Source organism: Cynara cardunculus, assembly GCF_001531365.2.
Source record: "Cynara cardunculus var. scolymus isolate 2C chromosome LG 3, CcrdV1, whole genome shotgun sequence".
Classification (NCBI taxonomy): Eukaryota; Viridiplantae; Streptophyta; class Magnoliopsida; order Asterales; family Asteraceae; genus Cynara; species Cynara cardunculus.
In genome coordinates this window covers 31,809,240-31,826,432 of record NC_037530.1, presented here as the reverse complement: position 1 = coordinate 31,826,432, position 17,193 = coordinate 31,809,240, and the positions used below count along the sequence as shown (strand labels likewise).

The 17,193-nt window shown below is 35.3% G+C and overlaps 1 protein-coding gene across 3 annotated transcripts; it reads right to left on the bottom strand.

The window, feature by feature from the left end:
• Positions 1–7,850: 7,850 nt before the first annotated feature.
• LOC112510019 (transcription factor TCP5-like) lies at positions 7,851–9,754 on the bottom strand. 3 transcript variants are annotated; one of them, XM_025115274.1, is made up of 2 exons: positions 9,580–9,754; positions 7,851–9,094 (listed from the first exon to the last, which is right to left on the bottom strand). In XM_025115274.1, exon 2 carries the CDS (start codon positions 9,057–9,059, stop codon positions 8,025–8,027), a length of 1,035 nt encoding a protein of 344 aa, XP_024971042.1. In that variant the 5' UTR covers positions 9,060–9,094; positions 9,580–9,754; the 3' UTR covers positions 7,851–8,024. The 3 variants fall into 3 exon arrangements, with proteins under 3 accessions (XP_024971042.1, XP_024971043.1, XP_024971044.1); XM_025115275.1 differs by having other exon boundaries at positions 9,516–9,737; XM_025115276.1 differs by having other exon boundaries at positions 7,851–9,080; positions 9,580–9,737.
• Between the last annotated feature and the right edge of the window lie 7,439 nt (positions 9,755–17,193).

Genomic DNA, 17,193 nt, shown 5'->3' with positions numbered 1-17,193 from the left:
ATTTAACGATTACATACTATAATGATAAATGTTCAAAGTTTAACGATTACATACTATGAATCCAAGTGAACACACAATTTGAAAAAATACAAATCATTCTATATGAAGAATTTAGATGAAGAATGAAGATGACGACGTGCTTTCAAGATGTAAACCTAATATAAATTTGGTATTAAAAAAAAATATTTTTTTTTATTGAAAAATACCGGGTACCCGGCAGGTAACAGTTCCGAAAAATTGAGAACCGGAACCGGAACCATTCTCAATCGGTTATGTGTTTTAGGAACCGGAACCGGGACCACTCATATCGGTTCCGGTTCCGGAACCGGCGGTTCCGGTTCCATAGCTGTGTACCCGGTTCCGCTGCTCACCCCTAATCCCTTGAGCGAGTCTTCCTAACTTTGTAGTGTATACCTTCTACATCGCTAGAAGTGGGACACGACCAAATGTCTCTTGCTAAAAAAGTCGAGTTTAGTTAGTATTAGATAGACGTAACAATTTAACAACTAAGGATATAGAGAGAAACTCGTGATTACGATCGAAGATCAGCTCAAAGTCACAAAACAACGACACAAACATAGACTACGGTGACTTTCGACGCAAGTTAAAGTCGGGCGGAAACTCGCCCGAACCCTCCAGGCGGACCCACTCATGGTTTGACTGCTATCCAGTTCGTTTTTCTCCTTTATCTTTAATTATTTTAACGGTTTTATAATTAAATTAGAATCAGTTCGAATTCAGTTTTAATAGTTATCTTTGATCTAGTTTAGATTATAAATAGGGATTGTTATTTTCATTAATATTCAGATTATCATATTAATAAAAGTTCTTCTCTTTCAGAGTTTCTTTTGAGTTTCTTGAGTTTTAGTGTTCGTAATTCTTGATTATTGAATATTTACACGCTTCACGCTTGTCGATCCTTTTGCAACCTCTGTTGTGTCAGTTGGTATCAGAGCAGGATTCACTTATTCTTTTCACTAACCATGGAAGATCAACAGCCCATTACCAAAGAAGATTTTGTCGAGATGACTACGGCCATTACCGCGTCTCTAGACAATTTGACAACGAATTTCCATCAATACTCTGCCCGACAACGATCATCATCGGAGAAGAGTAAGGCGCGAAGAACCCGTAAGGGTTCCGCCCGACGACAACCGTAACCGGATCAACCTATCCAGTTTCGAATATGAAGAAGAGGAGGAACCCGAATGATAAACCCTAGTAGGAACGACCACGACTAGAGAATGAAGGCAGACATCCAATTTTTCTATGGGACAATGGGAGTAGAAGAATTTCTAGACTGACATATCGAAGTCGTTCGATTCTTCATAGTCATGGAAGTTCGTTGAGCATAAGCAAATAAAGATGGTTGTTTTTTTGCCTTAAAAGCACTGCCGCCGTTTGGTGGGATAAACTCGTTGTTCAATGACGACGTCAATGAAAGGAACCAACGCGATCATGGAGAAGAATGAAGCAACTCATGTTGGAGCATTTTCTATCGGAAAATTATGAGCAAATTTATACAAGATGCATCTTGAATGCGACCAAGGTACAAAGTCTGTGACTGATTACACTATCGAGTTCTTACGCTTATCTGAATGCAATGAAATCGGAGAGTTGGAAGGTTGAAAGGTTGCTCGCTTCATCAGCGGTTTAAACTCAATGATCCAAGATAAAATCAGACTACAAACCATGTGGACCGTCACAGAAGATTTAAGCTTAACACTAAAAGCAGAGTTAATAAACATTTTTGTACCAACCTTATCTTATAGTCGTTATCAAGGGGCTACCGAAACTCCAATTCCTACCACCGACAAAGGAAAAGGAGTCACAACTCCCTAAGACACCAACAACCTTTCTCGAGCCAACATCGATGCCTCTAGTAGCGGACCACAAGGAAAGACAGCTCCTCCAAAAACCCCTAATCCGTATGCCAAACCAATAGATCTTAAATGTAAGCGATGCAGACAACCGGGTCATATATCCAATGAATGTGGTAACCAGAGGACAGCTGGGCTAGTCGAAGGTGAGGAAAACGACGAGGATAAAGAATATGATGGTGCCGAGTTTGCCGAACAAGATCTCTAAGAAAAGATCAATATCGTACTTGAACAAGTACTTTTTTTCGTCTAAAGAATAAGGACAAAAGAAGAACCATTTTTGGGTCTCGTTGTTGGGTCCATAGAAAGGTATGTAATCTCATCATTAATAACGGAAGTTATAAAAACCTTGTGTCTCGAAAATTGGTCGATCACCTTAACCAACCCCATTCAACCCCATGGGGCTCCTTAATTCTCTTGGATGGGTCAAGAAAGGCCCACAAGTTAGAGTTGTACAAACTTGTCAGGTACCCATATTGATCGGAAAGCACTATCAAGAGGAAGATCTATGCGATGTCCTTGACATGGAAGCGTACCACATTCTATTGGGCCGACCTTGGCAATTTGATAATGACATGACTTATAAAAGGCGAGACTTTATCATGTTATTCCATTGGGGCAAACGAAGATCACCCTGGCACCATTAGTAGCTTTGAAAAGATCCCCGACAAGAAAAAGTGACAACTTCCTCATCATAACTACCAATGAGCAAAATATGGAAGAAAATGCGAGAAAAGTAGAAGTCTTTTGCCCTATAGTTGTCAAAGGACTACTAAGTGCATAAAAAGTTGAGGTCGAGATTCTGAAAGAAGTAAACGAGATGTTGGAAGACTTCAAAAAGTTAATTACGGATGACTTGCCTCCGAACTACCACCCATGAGGGACATTCAACATCAAATTGACTTGATTCCAGGAGCTAGCCTATCGAACTTTCCCCATCCTACACACACATATATAGAGGAAGATTCAAATGAGAACAAATTTATTTTATGAAAACGTGAAAAAAGTCTTTTATTATAATCAATCACATGTAATACTGTATTCCATTGTATGCAATACTAAATTAGATACACGACTGACCTTTGGTGCACCCTAGGTCGCCAGCCACCTCGGCAGTACTCCATGAGGCCCCTCTCATGTATTATCGCATGAGATAAAGATTCTTGTGTTTTGGTAAAATGAATGTGTTCTCGTTTGAACTTTTATGTGTGCGTTTGTGTATATATATATATACATAAATATACACACTATTATACTATTATGTATATGAAATGATATGCATACAGTAATTAATATTAATATTTGAATGAAATATTATAAATTTTTTAAAAAACAAACGAAATTAATATTAAATCAACTATTTAAAAGTCATATTTTTTATGTAATTTCTTTAATTTATTCTTTTATTATAATTTAGTTTAAGTTTAATAATAAAATAATTTATTTTTGGTTTAATATTATAAATTTTATAAAGATAATAATTAAGTATTTTGTTAAATTCAATGATTATTCTAATTATATTTTAGATTTTTTATATTTAAAATGAGATGTTTATYCTGTATTTGATTATGTTTATCTGCAGTTASTTACATGAATTCAGATATATAGTTTTAATAAGTTGTACTTATGCACAATCTACTTGCAATCTTGAGTTTTAAGTAATATGCATTAATAAACAGTACTTTACGCATGAACAATGGTTTTTAAGAGTTTTTGTCAAATGATTTATAATACAATATAAATATACATACATACATAGACACATACGTGTGTGTGTGCACGTGTATGTCTGCATGCACATATAATCATACACTATTTATACTACCTTATAAACCAAATTTATCAAAAATTTTAAAAACAATTTTTAATGCACAAAGTATTATACATTTATGCACAAAGCCTTAAACGTATTAAAAACAACTAATAATGCATTAAGTACTACTACTTTATGCATTCAGTTTTAAAATCTCTTAATCTACAATTAAAATAACATATAGTATAAGTTACCAATGCACATTATTACATTTCATTTTCATGTTTACAAGATACTTTTGACATATTTCACTCATGCATTCACCCTCTCATACTTCTATGTCTTCTCCTTATCCCCCAATGTGAGATTCAAACTGATATTCACCATGAGTTATTAAAAGTTCTCTCATTCATCTCTCATTCAATTGTTCTCAAACTCTCGGTCTCGCTCTCGATCTTTTGATTCTTTGCTCTTGGTGTAAATCGAACACATTTGTGGAGTCGTTTAAATAGGATGGATTTTAAACCGTCATACAATTTTTCATCGATAGACTGTAACTGAAACCATAACTCTTATTTATTCAAATTGTATTAATATGCAAAGACCTAGTGCCACTTATATCATCCTTAAATATTCTCTAATAAAATCAGTGAAACTTCAAAATCGTTAAAATTCACGGCTCCCGCGAGTACACAACTAGTTATACATGATATAGATATATTCATATATTATTAATCAATCATACACTATATACATACATACATTCTATGCAATTGATGCATACACTACATTAGAGATGGTCAAATTGGCCCGGTCTGGCTTGTAACCGCCGGAGGACCGGAACCGATCGAGACCGGTTGAGGGACCGCAAGTTACGATTCGGTTATGGTATTTAACGTTTTCTGGGACCGAAACCGACCGGGACCGGTTATGGAACCGGTTATAGGCCCGGCCCGGCCCGGCCAACAAAAGTCAACGAAAGTCAACAGACGGTCAAACTAGCCGTTAGAAGTCAACATAGCCGTTAGGGACAATCTAACTAGCGATTAGGGACGATTTTGACCCTCTTTTTTTTTATCTTCTTTGCTACCAAATTAGTATAAATATGCATGAGAGTTTCCTAGTTAACATATCAACTCATCTCATCTTTAAAAACGCAAAAAACGCTCTCAATTCTCGGTTTTTCGCTCCATTTTGTGAATTCGCTACGTATTAATTTTTCGTTTCCACTTCACAATTCTCGTTTCTTTCTCTCTTTTACTTACGAAATGGCCGGTGAACAACCATCAAATGAACAAGTTGCCCAAGTTTTTGCCGAACACGAACGAAAGTCCGAAATTTGGAATCACTACAACTTGGTGGTTCTCACGACCGAAAAACGAAAGGCACAATGCAAATTGTGTCAAGCTCTCCTTACGGCGGAAGGAAATTCTATGTTAAGGACGCACACCGAAAAATCGTGCCCAAAGTTGAGGTCGGGGGGCGATTCAAGCCAATCGATACTTGACACCCAAGGTCAAATATGGTCCTACGATGCCGATTTGAACCGACAAATGACAACACAATGTGTCATTCAAGTCGGTTTGCGTTTCAGACATTTCGACAACCCTCACGTTACGAAGATGATTCAAAACACGCTACAACCACGATACAAGCCGGTAAGTCGTCAAACCCTTAGACGTGATGCTATAAAAATGTGGAAAATGTGTCAGTCCGAAATACAACAAATGTTTTCCGCTTTGCCTAACAATATTTCTTTAATGTGTGATGTATAGAGCACACCATACGAATTGCCGGTTTCGTATATATGCATAACGGCACATTGGGTTGAGCCCACAAGATGACATTTATTCAAACATGTAATCGCGTTTGAACCGTTTGGTGCGCCACATTAGGGTGCACATCAATTTTCGATTATTAAATAAACTCTTGCATTTTATAATTTAACCACTAAAATAATTAGTATTTCATTTGATAACGCTAGTAATAACATTTCTTGTGTGGAAAAATTAAAGTGTCATTTGACACCTATTTTAGACGATAAATTATTTAATACACGTTGTTGTTATAATAAATTTAGCCGTTCAAGACGGTTTAAATATTTGTAAACCCGTAATAGATAAGTTTAGACTTATGTTGCGGCGAATTTTCACAAAAGGTAAAAAATACATGCGGCCTATAGAAAGTATTGCGAGGACGTCGGTTTTAGAGCTTTGGGACCGAGTCACGATATGCCCATTTGTTGGAATTCGACATATTTTATAATTGAAAATTTATTAAAACAAAAAAAAATTATATTTTTGCTTTTTATAGACACCATTACCCACAAAACTCTATTGGAAATCTTGATTGGGCCGTGCTTGAAGGATTGTACGATATTTTAGGCGATTTTAAAAATGCGACAACACTTTTATCGGGAATTTATTATCCAACAAATCCTTTAGTTTTAAAACAAATCTATATTTTGGCAAGTAAAATTGCCCAATACGAAGACCATCACGATTGGGGAAGGTTGATGTCTTGCGTGGAAAAAAAATTGTTAAAATATTTTATGTGCATCAAATTTGCTTTTCTTTGTACTGCGACGTTAAACTCGTATTTAAATATTGTTGGTGTAGAAGTTTTAATTATACAAATATGTGTGGCTTTTGGTTTGGATACCGCCACAAATAATTCTTTTTCAATGAACAAAAACGTTTATTTAATCGCAATTTTCAAGATTTATTTGATCATTACAAACATTTTTACGGAGGAGGAAACCAACCACAAACACCTTCCTCACGTGGTTTTGCGGGTTCTAGTTCTTCTTCTAGTGGTCATCGACAAAGTCGTAAAGAGTTGATGACTAATTTAATGAACGAGGTTTTAAATGAATCAAGTAAAAAAAGTCGATATAATAACGATTTGGGTGAACTAAATATGTATGTGCATCAATGAGTACATATATTCTTAACTAAAGGATCACCAACAATTATAAAAACCATATTTCAACCAAAAATACTATATAAACCCATGTTATATATCTAATAATCCATCAATAATTTTTCGTCAATGATAGTCGGGTGTCAAGTAGTGCTTTTGAGAATCTAGCGGTATCGTAGCCCTTGGCCTTTTAGGAGGTCAGGGGTTCAAACCTCACCATAGGTGAGGAGGGTGTGTGAGTTTAATTGTTGCATTTGCCGTATATAAATATTATATACTTCAAAAAAAAATCTGTAAAAATTTCTTCAAAATGGAGAAAGCAGGAGAAAACGTAAATTTCTCGAAATTGGAAAATCTCTCCTAAAATAATTATCATAAAAGAGAAATGGTGTTTTATTATATTTCACCAATAGTTAATTTTGAAATGAAATGTCTACAAGAGAAATAGTATTAATTGAATATATAAAATATTTTAATAATATAATTAATGGTTATTTTGAAATTTTAAGCTTTTATTTTGAAAAACTTTTGAATCCCTTACAGATCCTCTTACAAATTTACACTAATTTAACATCATCACTTTGTGTATTTTGGGATAAGTTTAATAAGACCAACTTAATTTTTGAGCCACTCCAACTAAGCCCTAGTTTGTTCCCTTCAAGGTTTCTTGCATTAGGGTTTTAGTTTGTAATAGTACAATGTTGATATTCATGAAAAAGGATGTGATTTTTTCACCGAGTTCTTTACATAGTTTTCATCTTATCAAGAATCGAGTTCTTGGGGGAATCCATCAAAATTATTAGACAAACCAATCTCTCATGTTTATAACATCACGCATCTACCAATTGATGTAACTTGTGTCTTGTTAAAAGCAATGAGTCGTAGTTTCTACCCCATCAAAAATCTAATTTTAGAACATTTTTCTTGTTCTCTATATATATATATATGTGTGTGTGTGTATCTCACAATATCCATAACCAATCTGGAATGCAATATCATGATGAACACTTTGTTGATGATGAAAGTGATATAGTAGTTGTTGGTCATTTAACGAACCTGTTGTGGTCATGATTTATTGTTGCATCACTTTTCTTGGTCATCGCTGAGTGCTACAAAAGCGTATTTGCGCGCTTTTTCTTGCTAATATTGTGTTTGTTTCACGGGTCTTGGAGAAAAAAGAAAACTAACCGGAAATCAAAGACCTCATAGAAGGCTGTTATATATAAAGTAATGATCATTAAAGATCCATCACACGAGAACTCACGACCCCTTGATGGAAATCAAGATCCCAAAACAGCTCAAACATCATGTAAATACTATATATATAGTCTCCATGCATATGCATATTGCACACCATTAATCTAGTTATAAGAAATCATATATATAAAATATATAAATGTGTGTGTTCTGTAATGATAACTATGAAGCATGTGAAGTGATCGTGTCCTTGTCATCTCGATCATAGGCAATCATCTATCGTCATTGTTCTGCTGATGGACCTTGGGATGTGCATCCAAACTGAAGGATACTTTCTCTTGAGAATCACTCAGGTGAAGTAGTGGCATGAGGGAATTTGGTGGTACATGTTGGGAACTTGAGGTTAACAAATGGAAGTGATTGTTTTGTCTAATAAGATCTTGATTCTCCCCCAAAGTAGGCATGAGATATGGAGGGAAAGGTGAAGGTGTCGTAGCAGCAGGAGGACACAAAAAAAACTGGGATGCAGATGGGAGAGTCGTTGAAGAATCAGTTTGAGATGGAACTAGTCCTTGGTTCCCAAACTGGGATATTGATAGATTTGAAGGAGGTTCCCAATTATAGTAATGGTTGTACGGCAACAATCCTGGATAAGAAAATTGAGGTATGGGAAAAAAGTTCAAACCTCCATTGCCATCTCCATTTTCTTCTTGATCATTCCACTTGCTTTCGACAATTGCTTCCTTCCCTTTCAATCTTTGATGATCTCCAATATTGATGTCATTATCAATATCATTGTCATGCTTCATTCCTTGTTTGGTATAAAGTAAGGTTCGGTTTCCTACATCTTTTATGAATGCTGTATTTGGAGTACTAAGGAACTGAGAGAAAGAAATTTGAGGAGAATTCAAATCTTGAGGAACTAAGGCTGGTACTGGATGCAGTTGATTGAAATCTCCAGTTATCATTTGGAGGGGTGGAAGCTTATCAATATCATCTTTAGTTGAATCGAGCAACCAATCTATGACCTTGCTGGGTTGGTTTAACCCTAGCCTATCTTGAAGATCATACAATTGAATAGCTGTAGGGACTGAAAGCCTAATTCTTCGGTCTCTTAGTCCTTTTACAGTGCAGACCTTGCTGTGCCTATCTTTTCCTCCAAAAGCCTTTGATACCCTTACAATTCGAGGGTTCTTAAAGCCTGCCCATTGTCTTGACATTGATGTATGCTTTGGTACCATGGGCTCATTGCTATCGCCTTCTTGCTTTGCTCGAAAGTCTTTTCTCCCTGAAGTATTGTTGAACATCTTACTTCTTGCACCATCTGGCTGCAAGAAAGCCGCTAAACACACAAGTAATGTTCACTAGTTACTTATCTTCAAGTGAGGTAAATTTGATTTCTAACTTTCTATCTTGGGTTCTTTTAGGTTATGCTAATTAAACTAGGTTAATCAAACAGTAGAAATTAGTTTTCAAGAACGATAGCAATCACTTGTTTTGAAATGAATAATGAACACATAATTAACTATCCAAGGAATGTTTATTCAGCCTCAATTAGGAATTAAGGAGATCACAGGTAGAGAGTTGACATACGTGTTGAATATTCCTTGAAGATAATGTAATAACCAACTAGGGTTTTGTTTTCAAGATCTAAAAACATGCTTAACTTTATGATGATAAACATCGATTATGAAAGTTGAGAAGATGAACAAGAATAAGGAAGTATAATTTGAGATCGTTTACATGTTATGGCTAATTAATACCTGCAAATTCAATCTGCAGTGACAGTACTCTTTCGAAAGGTATAGATCATAAAAATGAACTCACATCGAGTAAAACTATATGCGCCTTTGCTACTGCAGATCAGCTGGTAACATTCAATTGTGAAGTTTTCTGTAAAGCATCAGTCTCCCAACAGAATTGGTGAAGAAGCTGTGTGCAAGTTCTTTGGGGAGAGCTGTATGATAATCTGATTCCCAATTATTTGCAACAAAAGGAAAGCACAATATATCTATACATATATATATAATTTCCAATTATTTATATTTCTATTATTTTTATTTTTGTGAAAAAGATAACATTTCTTAGAATCTTACCATGTTGCACGCGAAAGAAAAGAAAAAGGAATGGCGAATTTACAACCAGGTGGTGTCTTTGTCAGCCGACACGCTAGTTAGATAAGTGCATACCACACACTGGACATTCTGGTTAGTGAAGAAAGTTCTACTGGTCATCCCTTTAGTAATCATATAGTCATATATCAATTATATACAAACGATCGATGGTGTATGATTAAACCAATCAAGGTATACAGTACATACAACTTCAACTATACGCTGGACCATTCTAGCCGGCCCATGGTAGAAAAGGAGGATTAATGCTTCATTGCCAACCACATATAGCTAGCTAATTTATCAATCAGTTATAAGGTATACATATGCAGGTTTGATTATCAACACTCAAAAATACATAATACAAGAAGATGTAGTTCAAATTATAAGCCATTTTATCAATCTTTGCAATCAAATTAGAAAAAGAAATGCAGTTCAATTAAGTAGACAAGTTTTGCAGGATGTGGATATAGGAGAAAACTATCGTGTGAACCACAGAAGGATTGCAGCTTAGATAAAGCCAGCTACTGTGTGTGTAGAGGAGGGACCAAAGGAATAAGGGTTTTTAAAGATATCCCACTGTTCCATTGCTTATTGCTCTCGGGACCACCGTGGATCACCATATATATTATATTGTAACGAGATATAAAATGCATAAATGTAACATTTAAGAGTGATGATTTACCCAAGTTCTAATTAATGTTTAAATTTAAATATATTGCCTCATTAACTAGTATGAAAAAAAAAAAAAAAAAACTGTGCTTGGCTTTCAGATAACAGAAGTTAGATTCCGTTTGGGCGTTTGGAAGGTGAGCACAAAAGCGCAGAGTTTGTTCCTGTTTCGATCAAAGGTTGGGTACTAGGGTTATGTACGTTGACCGTGTTTGTGGGAAATAAAGTTTAGAAGGTAATCAACTACTTTGTTGCTTGATTAAATTGGTTGAGATAATAAGGTGAGCATGTAACATTTTGGGAACCAAATCATGTTTCCATAATTCATGCATAAGTACCTTATAAACAAGCTAAGAAAAGATGGTTGATATCTGTGCAGAAACTTGAGAAAATAAGTAGAAAGATGAAGCCTGCAGCAAGACCTTTTATGACTGTAGCAGCCATTGAATTGAAGCTTTTGGTCGTACTGATCTCTGCACTGCTTTTGGTGTTCTTTCCATCTAATGCATGAAAACCTTTAATTAAGCATGAAACCCTATATGGCTAATGACAACAATATACAGTTACAGAAAAAGAAAAGGATAAGAGCCCTAGAATGGATCAAACCCTAAAATCATTGATGCTTCACTTTAATAATTATTGGGAAAAAGGAAACAGCAAAGCCAATAATGTGGCCTAGCTACCTACTTTAGCTATCAAAAAAGTTTTTTTGTAATAAAGAAACTGCCTCTTGGTGAGCAACCCTACCAGTGTTTCAACAATATATATCTAAACTCTGAATTGAAATAAGAAAGGTGCAAAGTCCATGAAGCAGAAATACCAACCCATGAAGGTTTTTGGTTGAATATATGACTTGGAAAACCGTAGAACGATGGTTGGATGATGAAAAAATACCAATTGAAGTGGCGGGTTTTTTCAAACAACAAGGGATAGTAGCTTCTAGGACGACGAAACCGAGCCACTAGTGGAGTGGCGAAGGACCTCCTGACTGTCTCTGCACCCCTACCTTCTTTATCACTGAGCGGTCATTTAGGGGCCCTAATTTTGACACCAAGAAATAAATTCTAGAAATAGAAAAGAATGTTCAAATTCTTGATCTCTCTCAATCTCTTTCAATTCTAAAAGCCGCTGGACCATAGGGGCTGAGGGTCAGCATAAGGAAAACACAAAAAATCGGATAGGGGCTCGGCGGGAAGAGGATTGTACCGTGAGAGAAGCAAGGAGGTTGGCCTGTTCTTAGACCCTGACTCATCCTCCGTGGACGAACCTTGCAAAAATCCGATTCGAACGGATTCTTCCCCCAACTAACGAAAGGGTCGGAGAAGGGCAATCACTCATTCTTAAAACTAGCGTTCTTAAGGCCAAAGAGTCGGCGGAAAGGGGGGAAAACTCTTCGTTCTACTTGTACTAAAAAAAAAATAAGCGTAATTCCCCCTAGACAATATATCTACCAAAGAAAAGCATTTGAATTAAGACCTCTACTACTTTATCCCAAATATCTACAACTGCTTGAAGTAAATACCTCAATGATGATTGTTTGATGACGATTAACATTTTGTTTAGATAGTTGAACACCTGTATAAATCAAGCGATATGATTGATTAGTGTTGTCGTTTTTCTACCAAAATCTTTCGTTCAAACAGGAGTACTCATAAAGCACACTTTTTTTCATATCCCACATAAATTACACAATTAAACGGGCTTGTTAATCATAAGTTAAGAAAAACTAATTCTTCAAAAAGAATTTGTATATATTTGTGTATGTTATAAACTTCTGTTTTGGCCTATAGATTCTTGCTGACACTAGTCTTTAGATCTCTTAACTTCTCTTTCTGAGTGATATGCAGGCAGCCCAGCAAAGATAACGACATGACATGAGAGAGAGAGAGAGAGAGAGAGAGAGAGAGAGAGAGAGATTCAAGACTTTTTAATGTGCAGGGATACAGCAGAAAATTAATTTTAGTAGCCAAATAATAGAAAGATTAAGAAGAAACTAAATGGTCCCAAAAGGATCTCAGGCATTTGCTTGTATTCATCAAGACAACAAACACGGACTACTATCGCTACCACTGCTGCTAACTGCAGCTAAGGATATGTATGCATATGAACTCAATTTAGCCCCTTTTAAATTCAAGAAGATCTACTAATCATTCTATTGCTGATAACTGTTGTAACTTAGAAAACAATATATAAAAATGACATGTTCCTTACACTTAAAGAAGGATCCCCTTTTTAAAGGGATCTGGTGCTGATGATCACGAAATGGGGGGCACAACTTGACGCCTAATTTACGGAACGTTGACTGCCTTTCGTTATACTCTATCTAAAGCTACATAAAGGGTGCCCATCAAAACAGTTAACCTGAACACAAGATCAAGTGATTCAAATCATGCTGAAATTAACCCAGATGTGAAGGCAAGTAATCTTTTAGCCATATGTAAAGATTGAAGATCGATAAAATGTGTCAGAAGAAAGTGTAAGATTCAAGCATCGTGTTGTGTCATTTAGTAGACAGTACCCACATATGCAGAATTAACTGTCAGCATCTATAGAGAAAGAATCATGAAGCAAGAAAATGATGAGAAAAATGATTGATAGAAAGGTTCCCCAAAAATGATGACAGTAACAATGGAAAGAATGTGAAGTCATTTTCATGGTCAGGAACCATCATCATACCTCTTTTTGTTGCATTTGCATGCTGCACAATTTGTGGCAGGTATAATCGTAGAGTGGCCATAAATTCCACAAAAAACCGGGGAAAAAGTGAGACGTGCACGGCACAATGATAAATGAGTGCTTGCTATCGATCATACGAAGCAACAAGAAAACAAATTCGAAGCACGCGACTACAAAATAAAGTTGAGTAACCGTTAAATGTTTGCTTTTGTCGGTAACAAATTAATCGCTTAGTCTCCGAAGAATTTTATTATGTTAATTTACTTGATGATAGGGGATTTCAAGATCTTACAAAAATTTGATTTTTGTAACTAATTATCTGAAAATTTCTGTATAGGATAGCTGAAATGTGCCTTCCCTTTGAATTAATCGATTTATACTGCACCAGAATGACTAGATTTAGCGAGAGGACTGGTTTTGGCATTTCCCTCGCTAATCCTTCGCTGATAAGCCAGGGATTTTTTTCGTCACTGATTCTCGTCCCTGATACGTTGTTTTCTAGTAATTGATTAAAACTAACAAGACATAAACTGAATTAATTTTCTACTAATTATGTTCAAATGGCATTGCGATGCAAGGTATATTATATATATATATATATATATATATATATATATATATATATATAGGGTTGGGTTCACGTGAGACCAGCCTGTTTTCGTAAGACCCGTGAGACCACATTTTTACACGTAAACTTCACAGCAAAAACACTGTGAAGGTTTAAAAAAAGTCGAACATTCACAGCAAAAACACTGTGAAGGTTTAAAAAAAGTCGAACCTTCACAGCAAAAATACTGTGAAGGTTTTAAATAGTCACCTTCACAGCATTTTGCTGTGAAGTTTCAAGTGTAAAATGCTGATCTCACGGGTCTCACGAAAACAGGCTGGTTTCACATGATCCCAAGTCTATATATATATATATATATATATATATATATATATATATTTTTTTTTTTTTCAGCAGCTAACTATAGCTAGTTCTTGATGGCGATGCATTGTGGCAGTGAGCTATGGATGTTGTTGTCTTTTTAGACAGCTGAAGATGAGGTTTAGATGGGTGGGGAACCTTGTCTCCAGTGCAAATTGTAGGGACCGAGACTTGGGTATCCAAAGAACAGTGGACCAGCCGGGATGGACCCAAAATTTTTTGGATACGGTGGCACCATATAAAACAGTTGCATCTTATAGAATAAAACGGTTGCACATTTCACGAACCTAATTTTTTTTACCCTACCACGGAGGAACAATACGGTGGCACGTGCCACCTAACCACCCATCTAGGTCCGTCTATGCAGCCGTGGGTGAACACTCCAGTGTGCCAATGGTTCTCATTGTGGTGAGTTGATTACTGAACTGCAATACAACAAAATCGCTTTTATACGTAATTTTATAAAACTTAAGTTTATATAACCAAATAGTCCTGCATCTTATGTAAGTACTCGTGTATTCTAATAAGTTATTTTAGAACATTTTTGAAATAAATTATGTTGTACTTATTTTTAAATGACATTTTTTAGAAGTGTCCTAAGAACACAATTTTTTTTTTGTTTTTTATTAGACAAATTTTCAAATAACGTCGTATTTAAAACTAATATTATGTTTTATTTCGAAATTGTATTAAAAAATTGTTATGATGTCCAAAAGCTTCTTATCCACTTAGTTAAAACATTTACTTAGAGTGCACGGTTGTTTGGTTCTACCGACTTAAGTTAAGTAAAGAAGTTTTATTAAGACATTTAGACATATTTGATCTTGATGTTTTATAAACTCGACTGTAGTTGTTGTAGTGTTACTACAAGCAAATAGAGGCAACAACGACAGTAAATCTGTAGCTAAAAGGCAAATAAGTCGTAGCTAATCAGTGTTGCAAATATATTTTGCTACGACTTTAGCGACGGGACTTTGATATTAGAAACGAAAGAGCCCGTAGCACATCCGTAGTAAAAAGGTGGTTTATATATTTTACTTTTTCCTATTTTCAAGTAAAAGTCTACCAGAAAATGATAAATTTGCTACAGATTAGCTAGAGAATGATTTTTTTCTAAGGATTAACGTAGGGAATGTATTTTTTTTTTGGATTAACCTGGACATCCAACCTGCTATGCGAGCCGACTAATCTCAGGACGACCACCTGTTTTGTAGATAGCCCGGAGTCACAACATTTGAACCTCTGTGGCCACAAGAGGATTTTTATTCCTCTTTGGATTTGAACCTGGGACCTCCTGGTACCTTTGACCTTTGGAGCCAAGCTCAAACCAATCAGACACCACCACGCATTAGCTACAGATTAGCTAGGGGAATGTATTAGCCATGGAGCTAGAGAACATATCCGTTACAAATTAACGACGAATTAGCTAAGAGTCATAATTAACTACAAACTAGCTAGTGAACAAATTAGCTACGTGTTAGCTAGGGATTAGCGAGGGATTTGATTTTCCCATGCGTAGCTAATCTGCCGCCAAATCTGTATTTTTTTAAAACATATTAAAAATATGATATTTTCCTGTATAAAATGTAGTTTATATGCATTACAACATATTTAACAAAATAGCAGCAACCTAAAATCATTACAATTTAGTTTTGTATCTATCCAAAAAATAGTTTCTCTTCGACATACAAAGGACCTAAGAGGTTGGGAAAGACATTTGGACCAAATTTATGGACGAGAGCATCCAATGTTGCCTGCAACAATTGCATGGTCTTCTCCAAAATTGTGATACTTTACTCACGCTCAACATCCTTGACCACGAGTTCTTTTGTGGTTCGCTCCAGCTCTTCCCTTGCCTATCTCTTGGACTCGAGTGCTTCTTGTAATGCGGTTACCCACACTAATTAAATATACACATAATGAGTAAGTTGTTAGAGAAACATATATAATATGACATTCTTGAAATAAACCATAAACATATCTCTGGTTGCGAAACAGACACATGAGTTTCCTAATTGTAGAAATGGATGAAGTACCCTTCATCATAAAAGATTGATCAAATGACGTGCCAAAACCATAGAGGCGATCTTTCTTCCAAGGCTGAACCTGCTCCGACACGTCCTAATAGGTTGAGTCTCCGGGTTTGGATAGTTCTCCAACATCTTTTGCTCGTAACTTTCCTACAATTTAGAAAATGAGATGAAAAAATAGTTTTTTTTTTAAATTTTCGGCAGCATAACGACTGTTAACTGAACATTTTCAACAACTTCATAACCTGTTCTTATCAAATGAATAATATATATATAAGATCTTTTGTTAACAAAAAATGATGTTAATTTTGTGAACTTTTTGGACCGATAAAAATCATTCTTTAGTCATGCTTACTTCAAAAATGTTAAGAGTCAATGATTAAGGGTACATAGGTTTATTTGTAAGTTACTTCATTATATTAAATGGTATGCTGCATAAAAATAATTTCTTGTTTATAAGGATAATAATTATATAATCTTTTTCAAGATTCTCAATGATTATGTTTAAATTAATTTGAATGATGGACAATTAAAATGAATTGCAATACCATTCAACATATTGATTCGGATGATTTTTTTGTTTCTGGTGTTTTTAATGATATATTCGATAGTGAACCCAGTTCACATGATATTCATACGTGAATCAGGGACGTTAATACACAAATAATTGGTCAAATGACTAGTGAACAATTTTCATAAATACCGACTTCTGTTAATTATCATATAAATGTTAATTGGTGAATTAATAAACCGTTCATAAGTGAACAAGTAAAATGTGATTGATTTTGGTTTCAAAACGATGAAGAAGAGATTCTCAGGAACTGAAATCGGTGCATAACAATAGTTTCTGATTTTTTTCAATTTTACCTTGTTCACTATTGTTTATTACGACATGACACACGTTCATTTTACTATTGTTACAAAAATACCTTTGATGTTTTAGTTCTTGGATTGAATAAATTAAAGGTAATGATTGGTTCACATAATTAATACCAAATATATGGTTAATAAGTGAACCAAACCC

Bases quoted from the DNA above. Each gene is read 5' to 3' on its own strand.
- LOC112510019 (XM_025115274.1), bottom strand. From the start codon at position 9,059: ATGTTCAACAATACTTCAGGGAGAAAAGACTTTCGAGCAAAGCAAGAA.